This window comes from Ziziphus jujuba, chromosome 6, assembly GCF_031755915.1.
Source record: "Ziziphus jujuba cultivar Dongzao chromosome 6, ASM3175591v1".
NCBI classification, from domain to species: domain Eukaryota; kingdom Viridiplantae; phylum Streptophyta; class Magnoliopsida; order Rosales; family Rhamnaceae; genus Ziziphus; species Ziziphus jujuba.
Window position 1 is genome coordinate 14,162,008 of NC_083384.1, and position 15,370 is coordinate 14,177,377.

At 31.0% G+C, this 15,370-nt stretch overlaps 2 protein-coding genes across 2 annotated transcripts; both read left to right on the forward strand.

Moving 5' to 3' along the window:
* The first annotated feature begins 4,996 nt into the window (after positions 1 to 4,996).
* LOC107430497 (AT-hook motif nuclear-localized protein 13) lies at positions 4,997 to 12,234 on the forward strand. Its single transcript, XM_016041342.4, has 5 exons — positions 4,997 to 5,757; positions 5,874 to 5,926; positions 9,377 to 9,508; positions 11,290 to 11,451; positions 11,627 to 12,234. The coding sequence occupies exons 1-5, from the start codon at positions 5,226 to 5,228 to the stop codon at positions 11,891 to 11,893; spliced, it is 1,146 nt and encodes a 381-aa protein (XP_015896828.1). The 5' UTR covers positions 4,997 to 5,225; the 3' UTR covers positions 11,894 to 12,234.
* A 1,851-nt stretch (positions 12,235 to 14,085) lies between these two features.
* LOC107430498 (uncharacterized) lies at positions 14,086 to 14,998 on the forward strand. The gene has a single exon (XM_016041343.4). It carries the CDS (start codon positions 14,391 to 14,393, stop codon positions 14,796 to 14,798), a length of 408 nt encoding a protein of 135 aa, XP_015896829.3. The 5' UTR covers positions 14,086 to 14,390; the 3' UTR covers positions 14,799 to 14,998.
* Positions 14,999 to 15,370: the final 372 nt, after the last annotated feature.

Sequence of the window (15,370 nt, forward strand, 5' to 3'; positions counted from 1 at the left end):
AACTTCTGCATATGACAGCATGAGGAACCATGTAGCATTGGACTTCTAGGGGAGATAAGCAGATTAAGCGTATATAATATTTAAAGCTGGGGACATTGGACAACCTGTCCTCATGTTGTTATAATTTTTATTCTTTGAATATTCAATTTTGTTTTCAATGTTGCAAAAGTTTTGAAGAAATTTGTTAGACTTATTAGTTTGGACAAGCTCCTATGTGTAATATATATGTTTATATTTCTATGACATTTTTTATTTTATTTTTTCCAAAAAAAGAGTATTATATATGATACTGTTGAAGAATTTGTTTTCAAATTCAAGTGTTCAAAAAAATTAGTATCACTAGCACAAACAAAGGAGCTGCTATTCTATAAAACAATAATATTTTTCTCTACTAAGCGTAGTCGCCAAAAAAAAAAAAAAAAAAAAAATCATATGCAAATCACTAATAATAAGCATATACATTAACTCTAAGCATATATTGCAAATTAACACTGCTGACAATTAAAGAGATACTGAAATATAAATATTGTATATTCAATCACATAATCAAAGGAAAAAAATAAAAAATAAAAAAAATAAAAATAAAAATAAAAACACCAAAGTGGAACTAAAACTTTGTCCAAAGTTCCAAAGCAAGACAATAACTCAATTGATAAACAACGATACTAGGCACTAGAGAGTAGAGCTCATAAATTGACTATAGCACAAAGAATGACTAGTAAAAGCACATTTACTTTGTCTTCTTCTAACTTTTTTTCCAATAATAATGGGTAAATATATTCAGCCACTATGAGAAATATCACTTTTGATATCACAAATTGAGAGGAGGGACTAGAAAATGTTTGGATAAAGGCATACATTTTTCTTCCTCATGTCTCTTTGCTTCTAAAAGTTCCTTCCCCATTTAAATCCTTTCATGGTAAAATAAGAAAGAAAAGAAATTGTTATTCCAAATTTCAATTCTCAAGCCAAGGCACTCATAAAAGCGAATAAAATAAATAAGAAGAACAGTACTGTCGTATGTACACAACATATCTTGCTCAAGACCTTTTTTTGTAATCGGGAGGTTCTGAAAATGTGTTAGCAATTAAAACCAGAAAGCTAATGATAGTCATTAAAACTATCATTTTTTTGGCAGAACCATTAAAACCAAAAAGCTAGTGATAATCTATTTTTTTTATTATTATTATTATTTTTATATAATCTTGTTAAAGATGTTTGTTTAGTTGCTGAGAAATAAAGATCAAGCATGGAAAACGGTTTTCGATTATTTGGAAAATGGTTTTGAAACTTAAGAACCCCTTCAAAGTTCAACCAAATTCCCTATTTGCAAGCCATAATCTGCAACTTACAAACCAGTTAAAACATGGCAAAGCAATGGTAACAAATGAGAACCAAATTGACACCATATAAATTAGACTTTGACCTAAAAAAATTGCACAAAAACTCAAAAAAAAAAAAAAACTCACAATTGAAAAGGCTAGAGTGAGCAAATTTAGAGAGAGACGGAGCATAAATTTATGAAGGCTTCTATTCAAATTCAAAAAGAGACAGAGCAAAGGAAAAAAGAGGAACTAAAACAGAATGAGACTAAAAATTGATAAAAACAGAAATCAATTAAAATAATAATCAAATACAAGGATCTAAAACCATGGAGATGATAAACTCACTAATCCGAGATCAAACTCCATATGAGTCGAAATCAAGTCAGATGAATGAAAGAGTGAGAATTGCTTGAGGTAAATGCATAAAGAAGCAAATCATCTACAATGAGGGTTTGGTTGCAGATCACCAATAGTGAGGGTTTAGTCCTGAGTCCAAGAGCAAGATTTTGATATGATTGCTTTGGTGTAAAATTTCTTTGGTGAGAATGTTTACTATTAGGCCTGAAGATGAATTTAGTTAAACTTGAGGGATGATTTTGGAATTAGGCTAAACCTTAGATGTTATTGATGAAATTAACTGTAAAAAAACTAATAATAAAATTGTTGATGGCAAGGAGATACAAAGAAAAAGGAAAAATTTTATTCATGCCTTTCGATTTTTTCCTAATCACACAGTTTCCAAGCTTTTGAAAAATAATTATATAGATTCATTTGTCAGTTTTCATCAATCTAAAGCTATAATTATATTTTCATTATATTATTCAATGCTTAAATGCTTATTTTTAATCTCTTTTTTTTACCTTAACTGTTAAAATTAATTGTTATTGGCAAGGAGATAAAAAGAAAAAGGAAAAATTTTATTTATGCATTTCGATTTTTTCCTAATTACACATAGTTTCAAAGCTTTTGAAAAATAATCATTTAAACTCATTTGTTAGTTTTTTTCAGTCTAAAGCTATAATTATATTTTCATTATTTTATTCAATACTTAAATTTTTATTTTTAATATTTTTTTAGCCTTAACTGTTAAAATTAATTGATAAAAATGATAAATTAGTCTATTTTGATATATATAGTAAACAAAAGAGAAATTAATGATTAATTTTCAAAAAGAGTAAAATTTAAATGTAATTATGACAAACAAAGGGGGTTTAAATGAAATTTATGTTTATATTCATTGAACTCTTAATAGTGGTGCAAATATCAATTAGTTAATTTTTTTTATTATCATGTTAACCATACAGATTTAGAAAACAAAATTGTTTAAAAATATCATTAGAAAAACTACTAGTTTTTAATGCATGATAAATACATAGATTATGTAAACCATTTTTTTAATAACTAGAAAAGAAAAAAACTATAGGATGCATTCATGATCTAAATTTTTAATTTTTACTAACTTATCAATAAAATTCTGAAACTAAAATGTTCTTACTCATTAGTTATTGCAGAAAATATACTCCAAAAATATTACTCACCCAAAAAAAAAAAAAAAAAGAACTTTGAAGATATTGAAATTCATAGTTAGTGAAACCAAGTGTGTGTTAGAATTTTTTAATTAATGAAGATATATAAACAATGGTAAATTACCATAGGCTAAATAAAACAAAGTTGTCTTCGAACCTAAAACCGAACAAGTTTTTTTGGCAAATACAATTTCCTCCATTAGAGTGGGTCCTAAAAGACAAAATTTTCTCTCATATAAACTTACAAGTAAAAAAAAAAAAAAAAAAAAAAAAACGAAACAGCCTTATAGTTCAATGATATATTTTTATTTCATTTTATTGACAAAGCAGAGTCTTTCAATTTTTTATTTTTTTTGAATAAAGAAAACGTACATAAGTATACTCATCTGAGAAAGACCATATAACAAAATAGTCATATACTTTGGAAGACAAAATAATTATATTTTATTTTCATATATGGCTGAACAAATATTTATTAAAAAATCTTTATAATGGTTAGAAAGAATTTTCTGCTTCTTCTTCATACTGTTTCATATTTGCCAAATTTCAGAGTGAAGCAAAGTTTTTTCTCATATTGATAACGTTCAAAAATCATTGGAAAGAATATATAAACAATCACAACATGTTACCTTTTTTAATGCTTAACAATAACTGTTTTTATATTTTGTTTCATTATCGTCACATGTATTTGCTTAGTAAGAAAGAAATAATACACAGAGGTCTTTCACAGGCACCAAAGTGGTTTTTTTTTTTTTTTTTTTTTTTTTTTTTGGGTGAAAAAATTTGAAAAGTTGTTACTCCAAAGGCCCCATACTGTTCTAGAGAAATGGGATTTCTTATGATCTTTGTAGTTAAAAGATGGTTACTTGCTCTAGAAATGGCTATGGATGTAAATTTTATAGTTATTTCACTACATTTTTAATTTGCATAACCATATATATATATATATATATATTTTTTTTTGGTTTATGTAAAAACCTTGTAAGCAAATTTGATAGAAGAATACAAGCTGAAAATTATTGTGATTCATATATTTGTTTGTAGAACAACCTCTAGCCAGAGCTTTTGGTACCATACTCACAGAAATTAGATTAGATAGCTCACTTAAAATTTGTTTGAGCTTTTTCCTACATAATTACATAACTTTACTCGTGAACTCTTGTACAATATCTATACTTCACTTGCAATAAGATTATTTAGTTTGCGTTAACTAATAAAAACATATATGTTATATTTATCCTTTCATATTTAATTCTATTAAAGCACACGGACCATCCTTAGCATAGGGTAAATTACATAAAAATAAAAAAAATACACTAGTTGATATTTTTTCATAGACCCCTCTGTTTTTAATAATTATACAAATTTTCCTTTAATTTCTATTTTTATTTCAATATTTACCCTTATGAGGCAATGACATATTATTACTAGTCGAATTTCATAACTACCCTTGTGCGGTAATGATTACAAAATATATATATATATATATATATATCATTAAAAAAAAAAAAACACTAGCTTTTTATTCATGATAAATGCATAACATTACGTAATAGATAAGAAAAAAAACCATAGGACGCCAATTCATGATCTAAAATTACAAAAAAATTTCATCAGTGAAAATACATTAGAAAAAACTACTAGTTTTTTAATGCATGATAAATACTAACCATTATGTGAAACAATTTTTTTTTTTTTTTATAGAAATAGAAAAAACAAAAGAAATAAAAATAATATAGAATTTAAATTTATTTTTAATAATTTAATAAGAAGTAATAAACTACAAGTTCTTCCATACCACCATGATTACCATGTGGGAAGGTGAACATTGGAATACTTTTTAACATTATCATAATATTTTTATCTTTTAGATCTTGTACTTCGCAGCCTAGATATTCACCCTCTAATCACCTGCCACGTAAGAAGAATTTACGAAGATTACCAGCTTCTAATCAAGCGGTGAGCAAAAGAGGTCCAGTGGGTAGTCCTTGATAGTAAATATAGTAAATATATATATATATATATATATGTATATGTATATGTGAAAAGCACATTACTAAAACCCTAAAATTCCAAAACCCTAATATAAAAAATAAAAATAAAAAGTTAAATATTTTTAATTTTTCGGCTCCGCTTTTCATTCCCAGTTTTTTAATTGCAATTGTACTCTATATCTCTCTCTCTCTCTTACTCTTTCACTCTCTCTCTCTCTCTCTCTCTCTTACTCTTTCTTTCTCTCTCTTAAAAAAGTTGATGATCCACCGAACCGGAGAAGCTGCATTATTTCTTTTTGTAATTTTCCCGGAATCCAAACACCTAAAAAAGAAAAAAACCTAAAATAAAAACCATAAAGAGAGGGAAAAGGAAATTCTGAATGGATTCAAGAGAAATACAAGCACCACCTCCATCAGCCCCACCAAACATGATGGTGGGACCCACTTCGTACCCCACGGCGATGTCTTGCACCAACAACAACAATGCTTCGTCCATGATCAGCCCTAACTCCATGGGCGGTGCGGCTCCGACGATGATGGGTGGGCCCGGTGGTGGTGGTGGTGGTGGTGGTCGATTCCCTTTCAACTCGATTGCCCCACAACACGTTTCGAAACCCCTTGATTCTCTCGCTTCTCATCCCTATGATGGATCTTCGTCTCCTGGTTTGAGGCCCTGCGCTAGTGGTGGTAGTGGCGGCGGTTTCAATATCGATTCCGGGTCCAAGAAGAAGAGGGGTCGGCCCAGGAAGTATTCCCCTGATGGTAATATTGCTCTTCAATTGGCTCCTACCCCAATTTCTTCTTCAACTGCTGGCCATGGCGATTCAAGCAACACTCCCTCCTCAGAGCCTTCCGCCAAGAAGAATAGGGGAAGGCCTCCAGGTTCCGGAAAGAGGCAATTAGACGCATTGGGTATTTGTTTTTTTTTCAGTTTCTGAATTTTGTTTTTACGGTGCATTTTTTTTTTCCTTTTGTTTTTTTAACAAGTATGATCTTTGTTTTGTTGTGTGTTTTGTGTGTTTTTGCAGGAGTTGGTGGAATCGGTTTTACACCTCATGTTATTATGGTGAAAGCTGGAGAGGTATGTGGGTTTTCTGGACTGTAATGTTGGGTTATGTGTGTTTTTTTGTTTAATTTTTATTGTGCATTTTTGAAAATTTGGTTCTTATATGAAATTATTGTAAACTTCAAACTGTTATTTGATGAAGACTAAAAAAACTAGGTTACTTGGTTAAAGGTGATTAAAGATCGAAGTGATGCATGTCATTAGTTTCTGTTCTCCTACAGAAGGTTGTGTGTGGCAGTGCTGATGTGATAGAAAATAGGAAATTTCACTTGCTCTTTTAGTGCCTACATTATTGACTATACGGTGGAATATTAAGAAACTAGTTTTCAGATTTCCTATTCACTATTGCATTGGAAAGTCTATCCTTTTATGGTGTATTATATTTATTTATTTCCTTTTTTTTTTTCACTTTTTATTATAATTTCCTGTTTCATACTATAAACTTGATGCATCACTATTTAGTGGAGTTAAGTGAGTTAAGCAGAGTGGTCTAGGCATAACACACTAGACATCAACTTCTAAGGTTGCTTAAAAGGAAAATTGAGGTTCTACAGGCATAGTTACTGAGAGATTATCCGTTGAGAGCAACCTGAAGTTGCAATGTGAGTTGAGTTGGTTTAGGTATTTTAATTGAGCAAAAGTTATTTGGTTATGGGACTTAAGATACCATAAATGATGACCTAATACAAGTGTAATAATGATTTGAAGTTATATTTATGATGGGAGAGACTTCAAGTTATATTTATGATAGGAGAGACTTCAAGTTATGTTTATGATATGAGAGACGTGAAGTTGTATTTATGATATGAGAGAGTTTATAGGATGTAAGATTCCATCTTAATCCTTCATTTAGATTGATATGTTGCATGGTAGAATATTTTCAAGGTTGTTCAGTAATCTATGTGAGTTACAGAATCTACCAGATTCTTGTTAATGTGGCCAATATTATTTAAGAATTTATGTTGGAATAATTTTTTATTCTATGAATGTTATGTCTATGGTTGTCCACTGTCAGTATACTAATATATAGGAGGCTCCAGCTGTATCTGCAGTGGCAATTTTGTAAAAGGTGATTGAAGAAACAACTTTAGTAAACGACACTCGGGTGATTTAAGAAACAGCTTTAGTAAACGACACCCGTAAACATGACAATTTTAATTTGGAAGTTAAAACCGTTACAATAGGATGAAAAAGTCGGTTTGAAAAGAATGCTTCCATGTCCCTCATCTTTTTCTGTACCTCCTTAATTGATTTTTCTTCTTTCCAAGTAAGCCAAAAGAACTCTAGGACTGCATTAATGCATGCTTCATAAGAAAAGCATTCTTGGTAGCACATCCAGTGATATTACAGTTTACAAGAAACTGCTAGTTAAAAGTTTCCAATGGAACATTATGTCAGCTATTTGCTTAGAAATTTTTAAATGATGAGAAGAATAGAGAAAAGTTGAAGTTTAGTTTGAAAACATTCCATATTTGTTCTTATAGCAATATTGTTCCTTCTTCTTGAGTCTTTCATGTGAATGAGGTAATCTTGTAACTATTAGAAGCCTTTCTTTTTGATACCTGAGTGCAGCTCTAAGATGTCATATGAGTTCTAAATATTCAATTAGTTTGACAGATTTTTATTTCACAGTAATTGAATTATGAGGATCTTATATTTCTCGTATTGATTTCTTTTAGATTTGGAAAAAATTCAGTGCTGACTAATTTTCGAGTTATAAAACTCATTTTTTATATATGATTGAGTTCTTATCTTGCAAAAAGAACAATGAACAAGAAGATTGGAGTATTAAGGAAGGTTAGAGTTACTTTTTTTCTTTATTTAATTGTACCCTATCTTTAATTCATCTTTTCCTTGCAGTGAGATAAATATGTGGCATGGGAATACTTGCTGAAGTAAATTTGCCTGAACACGTAATTTATGCTGATATTTCCAGTTCAGAAATCGTAGATTATTTTTAAAAGCAAGTGTAAACTAAATGCTTTTAGCATTTATAAGCAAGGCATAAGCCTCAAGTTTTTGAGGGTTAAGTATTTTGAGACTCAAATTTAACTAATTATTAAGTATTTTAATTAAAAACTATGACGATGATGGAAATTACTTTAAGGAAGAACTGATATTGTAAAGTTTATTACCACACACATAATTTTATACAATCAATTTAAAAAGCAATTTTGAATTTTTCTTTTCTTTTTTTTTTTTTTTTTTTTTTTTTTTTTTTACCCATTAGTTTAAATTTAAATTCTCTTAAGTAAATAGACACGGACTACATACCTCATTAAATGAGGTACGTGCTTCTTTTATGTTTGGCTATATGCGAAAGAATTGCTGGCATCTTTGCCACTTTCTTTTTGTTTTATTTTAATTGTTTAGAACCTCTGAGATTTTCAGGGATACCTGGTTGAAAGGTTGCGAGTAAACACCCTTGTACTTTTAAGGGGCGCCTTTTCAGAGGTGCACCACAAGCATTGTCTCTGAGGCACGTATTTGTAAACAGTGAAGCACATTACCAGACTGCTAACTTTATATACTGATCAAGGAAATACTGTTCAGTGCTACTGCCTTTAAAAAATTCATGGTTATATTACTCCGTATTGTTGATGTTAGTGATATTAATGTGGGTCAGTAATTAGAATAAGTCTAGTTAGAGGATTCTTTTTCCTTTTTCCATTTGACAGGGAAGGAGTGAGATAGGAATCAAAAGTGGAACTATTTCCAACATTGAGACTGAATGCTTAATTTTTTTAGATCATACAATTAAGCAAATTGTCAACATTTGACAGTCAGGTAGTGATTGTTGAAAACATTTTGGTGATATGAATTTGGTGTAGTTGACATTGGTAGTAATTGGAGTATATTATCAAAATTTGGCTGTAACTCTTCATGATATTGGGTCCTGTCTGAGATTTCTTGAATTTTCAATTTTTCTGCAGTTGCGCTAGTTTGTACTAATCAGTTAATCAGAGCTCTTTCAAGTCTTTGTTTGGGTATACGGTATATTGGTAATTTCACTTATTACATGGAAGACATGTATCTATTTTTGCTTGTACCAAAAGCTGAGTTGTGGCAGAACTTGGTCTTACATGCAACACCTTTACCTCATGCTACTAAAGCGGATATAAAGTATTTGCTTCTCTTTTGGCCTTTAATAATCAATATATTGAATTTGTGACTCAATGAATCTGAAAGTAGATATTGTATGTCATGCAATTGTTTGATAAAATTGGGTCTTTAGGAATTAGTTGTTTCTTTATAAAGAAGATAATCTAAGTCATCCTTTATCCTTTATTTCTTTATTGTTATTGTTATCGTTTTTACATCATGCCCTAATTATTTGTTCTTGTTTACATCATGCCCTAAAGAAGATAACCTATGTATTATATCATAGGTTTCTATGTGCAACATGATTTTTTTCCCCTCCCCCTCAATATAAACTCCCTATTCAAGAGCTCTTATGGTTTGCAGGATATAGCATCAAAAATCATGGCCTTTTCACAGCAAGGACCACGCACTGTTTGTATTCTCTCTGCAAATGGTGCAATATGCAATGTTACCCTTCGCCAACCTGCAATGTCTGGTGGTACTGTGACATATGAGGTATATTTCGTGTCCTTGTACATATATTTGATATTTTTTAGATATTTAGTCATAACTTTTGATGAATTCATGTTGCTTAGACATGAGTGTAATATGGAATTTATATTTCTATGTACCAATGTTGTAAAAGTGCAAGTGCATAACGAATGAGAAATGAGCATAATGAGCTCTACTCACACTCTACACACTTTACGAGTGATTTTATTTTATTTTATTTTATGTATTTCCATTCTTTTTCCACAACTGCATGGTTTTCTTTATTCATGGTAAATTGTTGATAAAATGGTTGTTTTAATTTTTTGTGCTAAGTGTGACAAATATGTTAAAAATATACAGCATACATGATGGAAACCATAACATAATTTTAGATTCTGTATGTGTGTGTTTGTGTTTGTGAATTTCTTTCTTTCAGATAGGGTAGGTAGCTGTGATTAGTTGAATAGTCTTCTGGTTCTTCACCTCAATTAAGAAAGCAGAAGAAACTAACTCCTACATTCTAAGTTGTAAATTTCATTTGAGAAAAAAAAAAAAGTCAGAAGTAACGGTCATTCAACTGTAAAGCATCTCATAATCTGAAACATGAGTATATGCTAATGATGTGCAATACCCTACTGTGCTACTGAGTTTATGCAGGATAATAGTATATACTTCTATTAGGTACAGAAATTTATTTTATATTATGATTTGATAAATTGGAAATTAGTTAGAACCTTGTTTGACATGTATAATGCATAATGAGACTTGTTCTATACTACAGATTTCGTCATGTTGAATTTCATATTTCTGGACTATTTCAAGCATGTAGTTATTTCAAGCAAGTGTAGTGCCTAACATAAGTAGATTTGTGGCATTAATTATTATGTTGGTCTTATATTTACTTTATTAACTTCACTTTTGCTCTCACCTTGACATTTACTGGAAATTTGAAAGACTAAATTTCATTTTACCTTGCACAAAAAATAAAAAATATAGAAGCTGTCCCTGGAAGCAATTTATTTTTTAAATGTTCTAAATGATAACATTCTGTCTGTGCATTTGTCCCAAATTATGGATTTATAACAATCTGGATTAAATTTACCCAGGTACATTACGGTTAAATTTTCCAAAGTAGGTCTTATGGTATAAAATCTTAATGTTGAGACTTCCAGTTTGTGCATTAATGCAATGAATTGTTTAAGATGGAACTTAATGATTCAATATGGTTTGAAAACAGTTGTGTTAGTATTTGATGAAATCATCTTCCATTTAATCTGTTGTCTTATTGTCATATTTTTCTGCAGTCTTTATCAGAATAGTGTACAACAGATAGAAACAAATTCCTATCATGGGTTTTATATATACTGTGAATTAGGATAGACGTATAACTAGATTTTTATTTTGTTTCTGACCACGACTAAACTCATAGATTGACTTTCTTAAGCTGTTCAAATCTGTCTTTTTTATGCTGGTCATTTGAGTACAAACATGCTTGCCTACTGTTGCTTTCACCACAGAATCTTGTGAACCACACTTTTTAACCCAGTTTTATCCCCTGAAAGTCCATGTCATTTCTGTGACTACTATGTGAATCAAGTTCTTGTGTTAATAGCACTAATATACTTTAGTAAATTAATATATGATGAAAAGTGGTCTCATACTGGATGATCAAGTTATTGTCTGATCTTATCTGGTAATATGTCTTTGAACTGGTATAATCATTAAAAGGCTTTCTGTGGTTTACCTTTTTTCTTTGTATATAGTCTTTTCTTGTTATGGTGACATCTGTAGAACTTTTCTTTCAGGGTCGATACGAGATTATTTCTCTGTCAGGATCCTTTTTGCTTTCTGAAAATAATGGCGGCCGCAGCAGAACTGGTGGTTTAAGTGTGTCGCTGGCAGGGCCTGATGGCCGAGTTTTGGGTGGTGGAGTTGCAGGTATGCTGATGGCAGCATCACCTGTGCAGGTATTACTCTGCTGGTATTTCCTTTTGTGCGTGTTGATTATATATCATATGAACTTTCTGCACATTTTGGAAATTTTCAAATGCAAGACACCTTTTAACTAACTGGAGTTGGTTGAGAATTTACAAATGCATTACATCATCATAGTTGTAACTAGAATTTTCGATGCTCTACCAGGTTATCGTTGGTAGCTTTGTTGCGGAAGGCAAAAGATCAAACTCCAATATTCTAAAATCTGGACCTTCTGCTGCGGCATCCCAGATGTTAAACTTTGGTGCACCAATGGTTGCGGGCAGCCCACCATCACAAGGGGGCTCCAGTGAATCATCCGATGAGGATAGGAGTAGCCCTCTTAATCGGGGCCCTCCTTCACTCTACGCTAATCCTACTCAACCAATTCATATGCAGATGTATCAAATATGGACTGGTCAGACTCAACAATGAAGAAAGACGCTTCGGAATTAAACAAACATACAAGGTGAATTTGGGGTATTGACTGGGTGATTGTCCTGCACCAATGTCTCGGCCTAGTGCATACAATCGCATAGAGAGTGAGAGAGAGGTCAATTCCAAATGCTAACATGCATTATCCAAACAGCAGTTAGAAAGTTTATCCTAGTTCTTTCTAGATAATGAGGTTTTTTTTTTTTTTTTTTTTTTCTTTTCACTCCCATATGATTTCAAACGCAGCTACTGTTGAGATTTAGATCCTTTCCTTGTTTTCCCTCTCCTTATTTTTACTTGAGCTTTTAATCCAAATTATTCATCTCTTTCTCACATACAAATTAATGCTGTCTAATTTAACCCAAATAATTGCCACGGAAGGGGTAATACAGAAGATGAATGCATACTATTGGAAATTACAGGTTGCTTATCACATAACCAAAATGACCCAAATTTCAAATAATTTGTCCTTTTTTAGATTTGGCAGGATTATAGACCATGACCTACAAATGGATTGAGTGAAAACCAAAGTATTCCTGGTGCACAATCTAATTCAAACACATTAAGTGGAGGAAAAGTGGAATTTGGCCATCAAAATAAGGAAGAACTTAGATTGGGTCCCGCAGTATATTGACAAGAATGGATGGAGCTAAGTTTATTTATGAGATTGGTTTGGTGAAAAAACATTTAATAAATTTAGGCTAATGAGATTGGTTTGGTGAAAAAACATTTAATAAATATAGGCTAATTGGTAGCGTGGCTTAACAGTTTAAACACAGTTATTGACAATGAAATCTAAAAGAGAAAAAAAAAAATTTTGAAAAAGAAAAAAAAAAAAAAAAAAAAAAAAAAGGCTGATAAAACGCGGTTTATACTCCAAAAGCCAAACCCAATTTGTGTCACCCACAAGGCGTTGACAGTCAAAAGGCTTGCAAAAACTGCATGATCCCACTCTCACATTGGCATTAACGCAGACATATAATTGACAACTCAAATATGAAAATCTTTGGACGGCAACATTAAAACTATATTGTTTCTTGGTTCAATGTACTTATTTTCTTTTTTTCTTGTTGTTGATTTTTTACCTAATTGATTTGATTATTGAGGCATGCTAACAATAATTTTCTTAGTGCCATGGATTAGTTGGGGTTATTTGTTCTTCTTGGGTTTACATCTATAAGAAACATATTGATGTAGCAAACAGACTTTTTTTTTTTTTTTTTTTTCTTCTTCTTCTTTTTTGTATAACTTTCTTAATTAATAAGTTATATATATTCTTAAAGGAAAACAAGGTAAAACAAAAGAGTTAAAACAGAATTACAATTAATTATCTCATTCTCATTGTTGTTAAGCATTCATTTCAATGAATCCGGCTGTCCCTAGAGACTCCTCCATCTTTTTTTTTTTTTTTTAATTTATTTTAGCTTTGTGATATTAGGGAAAATCTACATTATCTAGAATGAAAATAATAATAATAATAATAATAATAATAAAACAATAAAATCTAAATGCCAGAGTTCCTTATTCTGCTTGCTCTCCATTCACAATTCCAAAATTACAAAATGGGGTTTTGCAAAATGCGTGTCATTAAACTTGAAGATATTCAAAACCGTGTTCTGTATCTTACTACAAACAACTATTCTAACTTTATTTAAAAGAAAAGTATTTGGCCGTTCGCCAATAAATTAAACCTTTTATTTGGTCGTTTATATTAAACCTTTATTTTATTTTATTTTATTTTACTTATATAAATTAACTCCACGTTACCTAGAAAAGACAAAATTTGTCATTTCTCTACCTCTTGTATACATATAACAACCACAAAAATCAAAATCATTATAACATCTTCTCACATGGGCTTCTGATTTACAATTCTTTAATCCCATTATCCTAATTATAATATTTTCATAAAAAAATAATATCACATCGTTGTCAGAGCGGAGCATACAAGAATGTAACACGGAAAATGAGTAATATCCAAACTTCAACGCGGCTCCATGTGTAAAAATATTACTGGCTGATTACTGAGTCCCACTAAACATACGCTCCCACGTAACCCTCTCTCTCTCTCTCTCTCTCTCTCTCTCTCTCTCTCTCTCTCTCTCTAGTCGGTCCATCACATTCCAATTCCTACCAACAAAAACTCCAACGGCTCTTTTTTTTGGGTGCCTGAAAATCCTTAAATTACAAAATACATCACCACCATTCTCTGCCAAACCCATATATAATACCAACAAAATATATACACAAAAATCCATATCTTTTTCTTTTCCATATTCAATCTCTTTCTCTCTCTACCCGTTAGCTGGCCTGTTCAATCCCAGTTCGTGATGCTCTCTCTCCAACGTTTCCTTCCCTTTCACTTCAAAACCAGCAAATCCTACAACCACATATAATCATAACACAGACCCCATAAATCTCTTTCTCTCCCTATATATTAGATACATTTATCTAACTTCCCATAATCTCGTTGAAGCTCTTAGCTTTGTTCTTGGTAATGGATTGCTTGGTGTTGCCGGTTTCTGTATTGAGAAAGAGGTACATGGGTTCGAGGCTAGGCTACAGGGCTCTAAGAGAAGATGGGTTTGGTGGTGGGGTGGAAAATCCGGTGACTGTTGTGGTTGGGAAAGAGAAAAGGGAGTTCTTGGTTGACCCTTTTGTGTTGGAAGAGAACCCATTTAGGATTTTGATCCAGGCAATGGATAATAAGAAGAAGAAGAAGAAGAAGAAGAAGAAGGAGATGATCAAATGCGTTGGCAATGGTGGTGGGAAGAAAAAAGTGGTTTTTGTGGATGTGGATGCGATTCTGTTCGAGCACATGTTGTGGTTGATGTATAATGATTGTTCTTCTTTGTTTCAGCTAAATCTTATGGAGATCATTGATTTCTATGCTCAAGATAATTAGAGATCAGAAAAGAGGTAAAATATAATCAGAGGAAAATACAGAGGTACTCTGTTTTACTGATTTGATGGTTTTTTTTTTTTTTTTTTTTTTTTTGTTTTTTCCTTGTTACTGTAAAGGAACAGATTATGTTTCTGTTCAATAACTCACTAAATTATACAAATATATTTATTAATAAATACATAAATTAACTCCTTTTACTATCCAAATTTGATTTCCTTGTTCCTTTTTATTCATTTTTCATCATCATATTGAGTTTACCATCATAATGCTAGCAATTTGGTGGGTATAATTTGCTTAATTTATGATTTGCTCTGCTTGAGGATTCTAGTTATCTGCATGTAAGAACATCCTTAAATTGATGGTCTTTTTCTATATATATATTTCTTAAATTGATGGTCTTTTTCTATATATATATTTTATGAAACAATATATATATATATATATATATATATATATATATATATATATATTTAAGTTGAATTCTCGTTAAGTTTGAAAGCATACTTTAACAAGGATGTCATTCTGAAAAATTAAAACAAAATTCTAAAAAGTGGTTAATTTAAAAATGAATA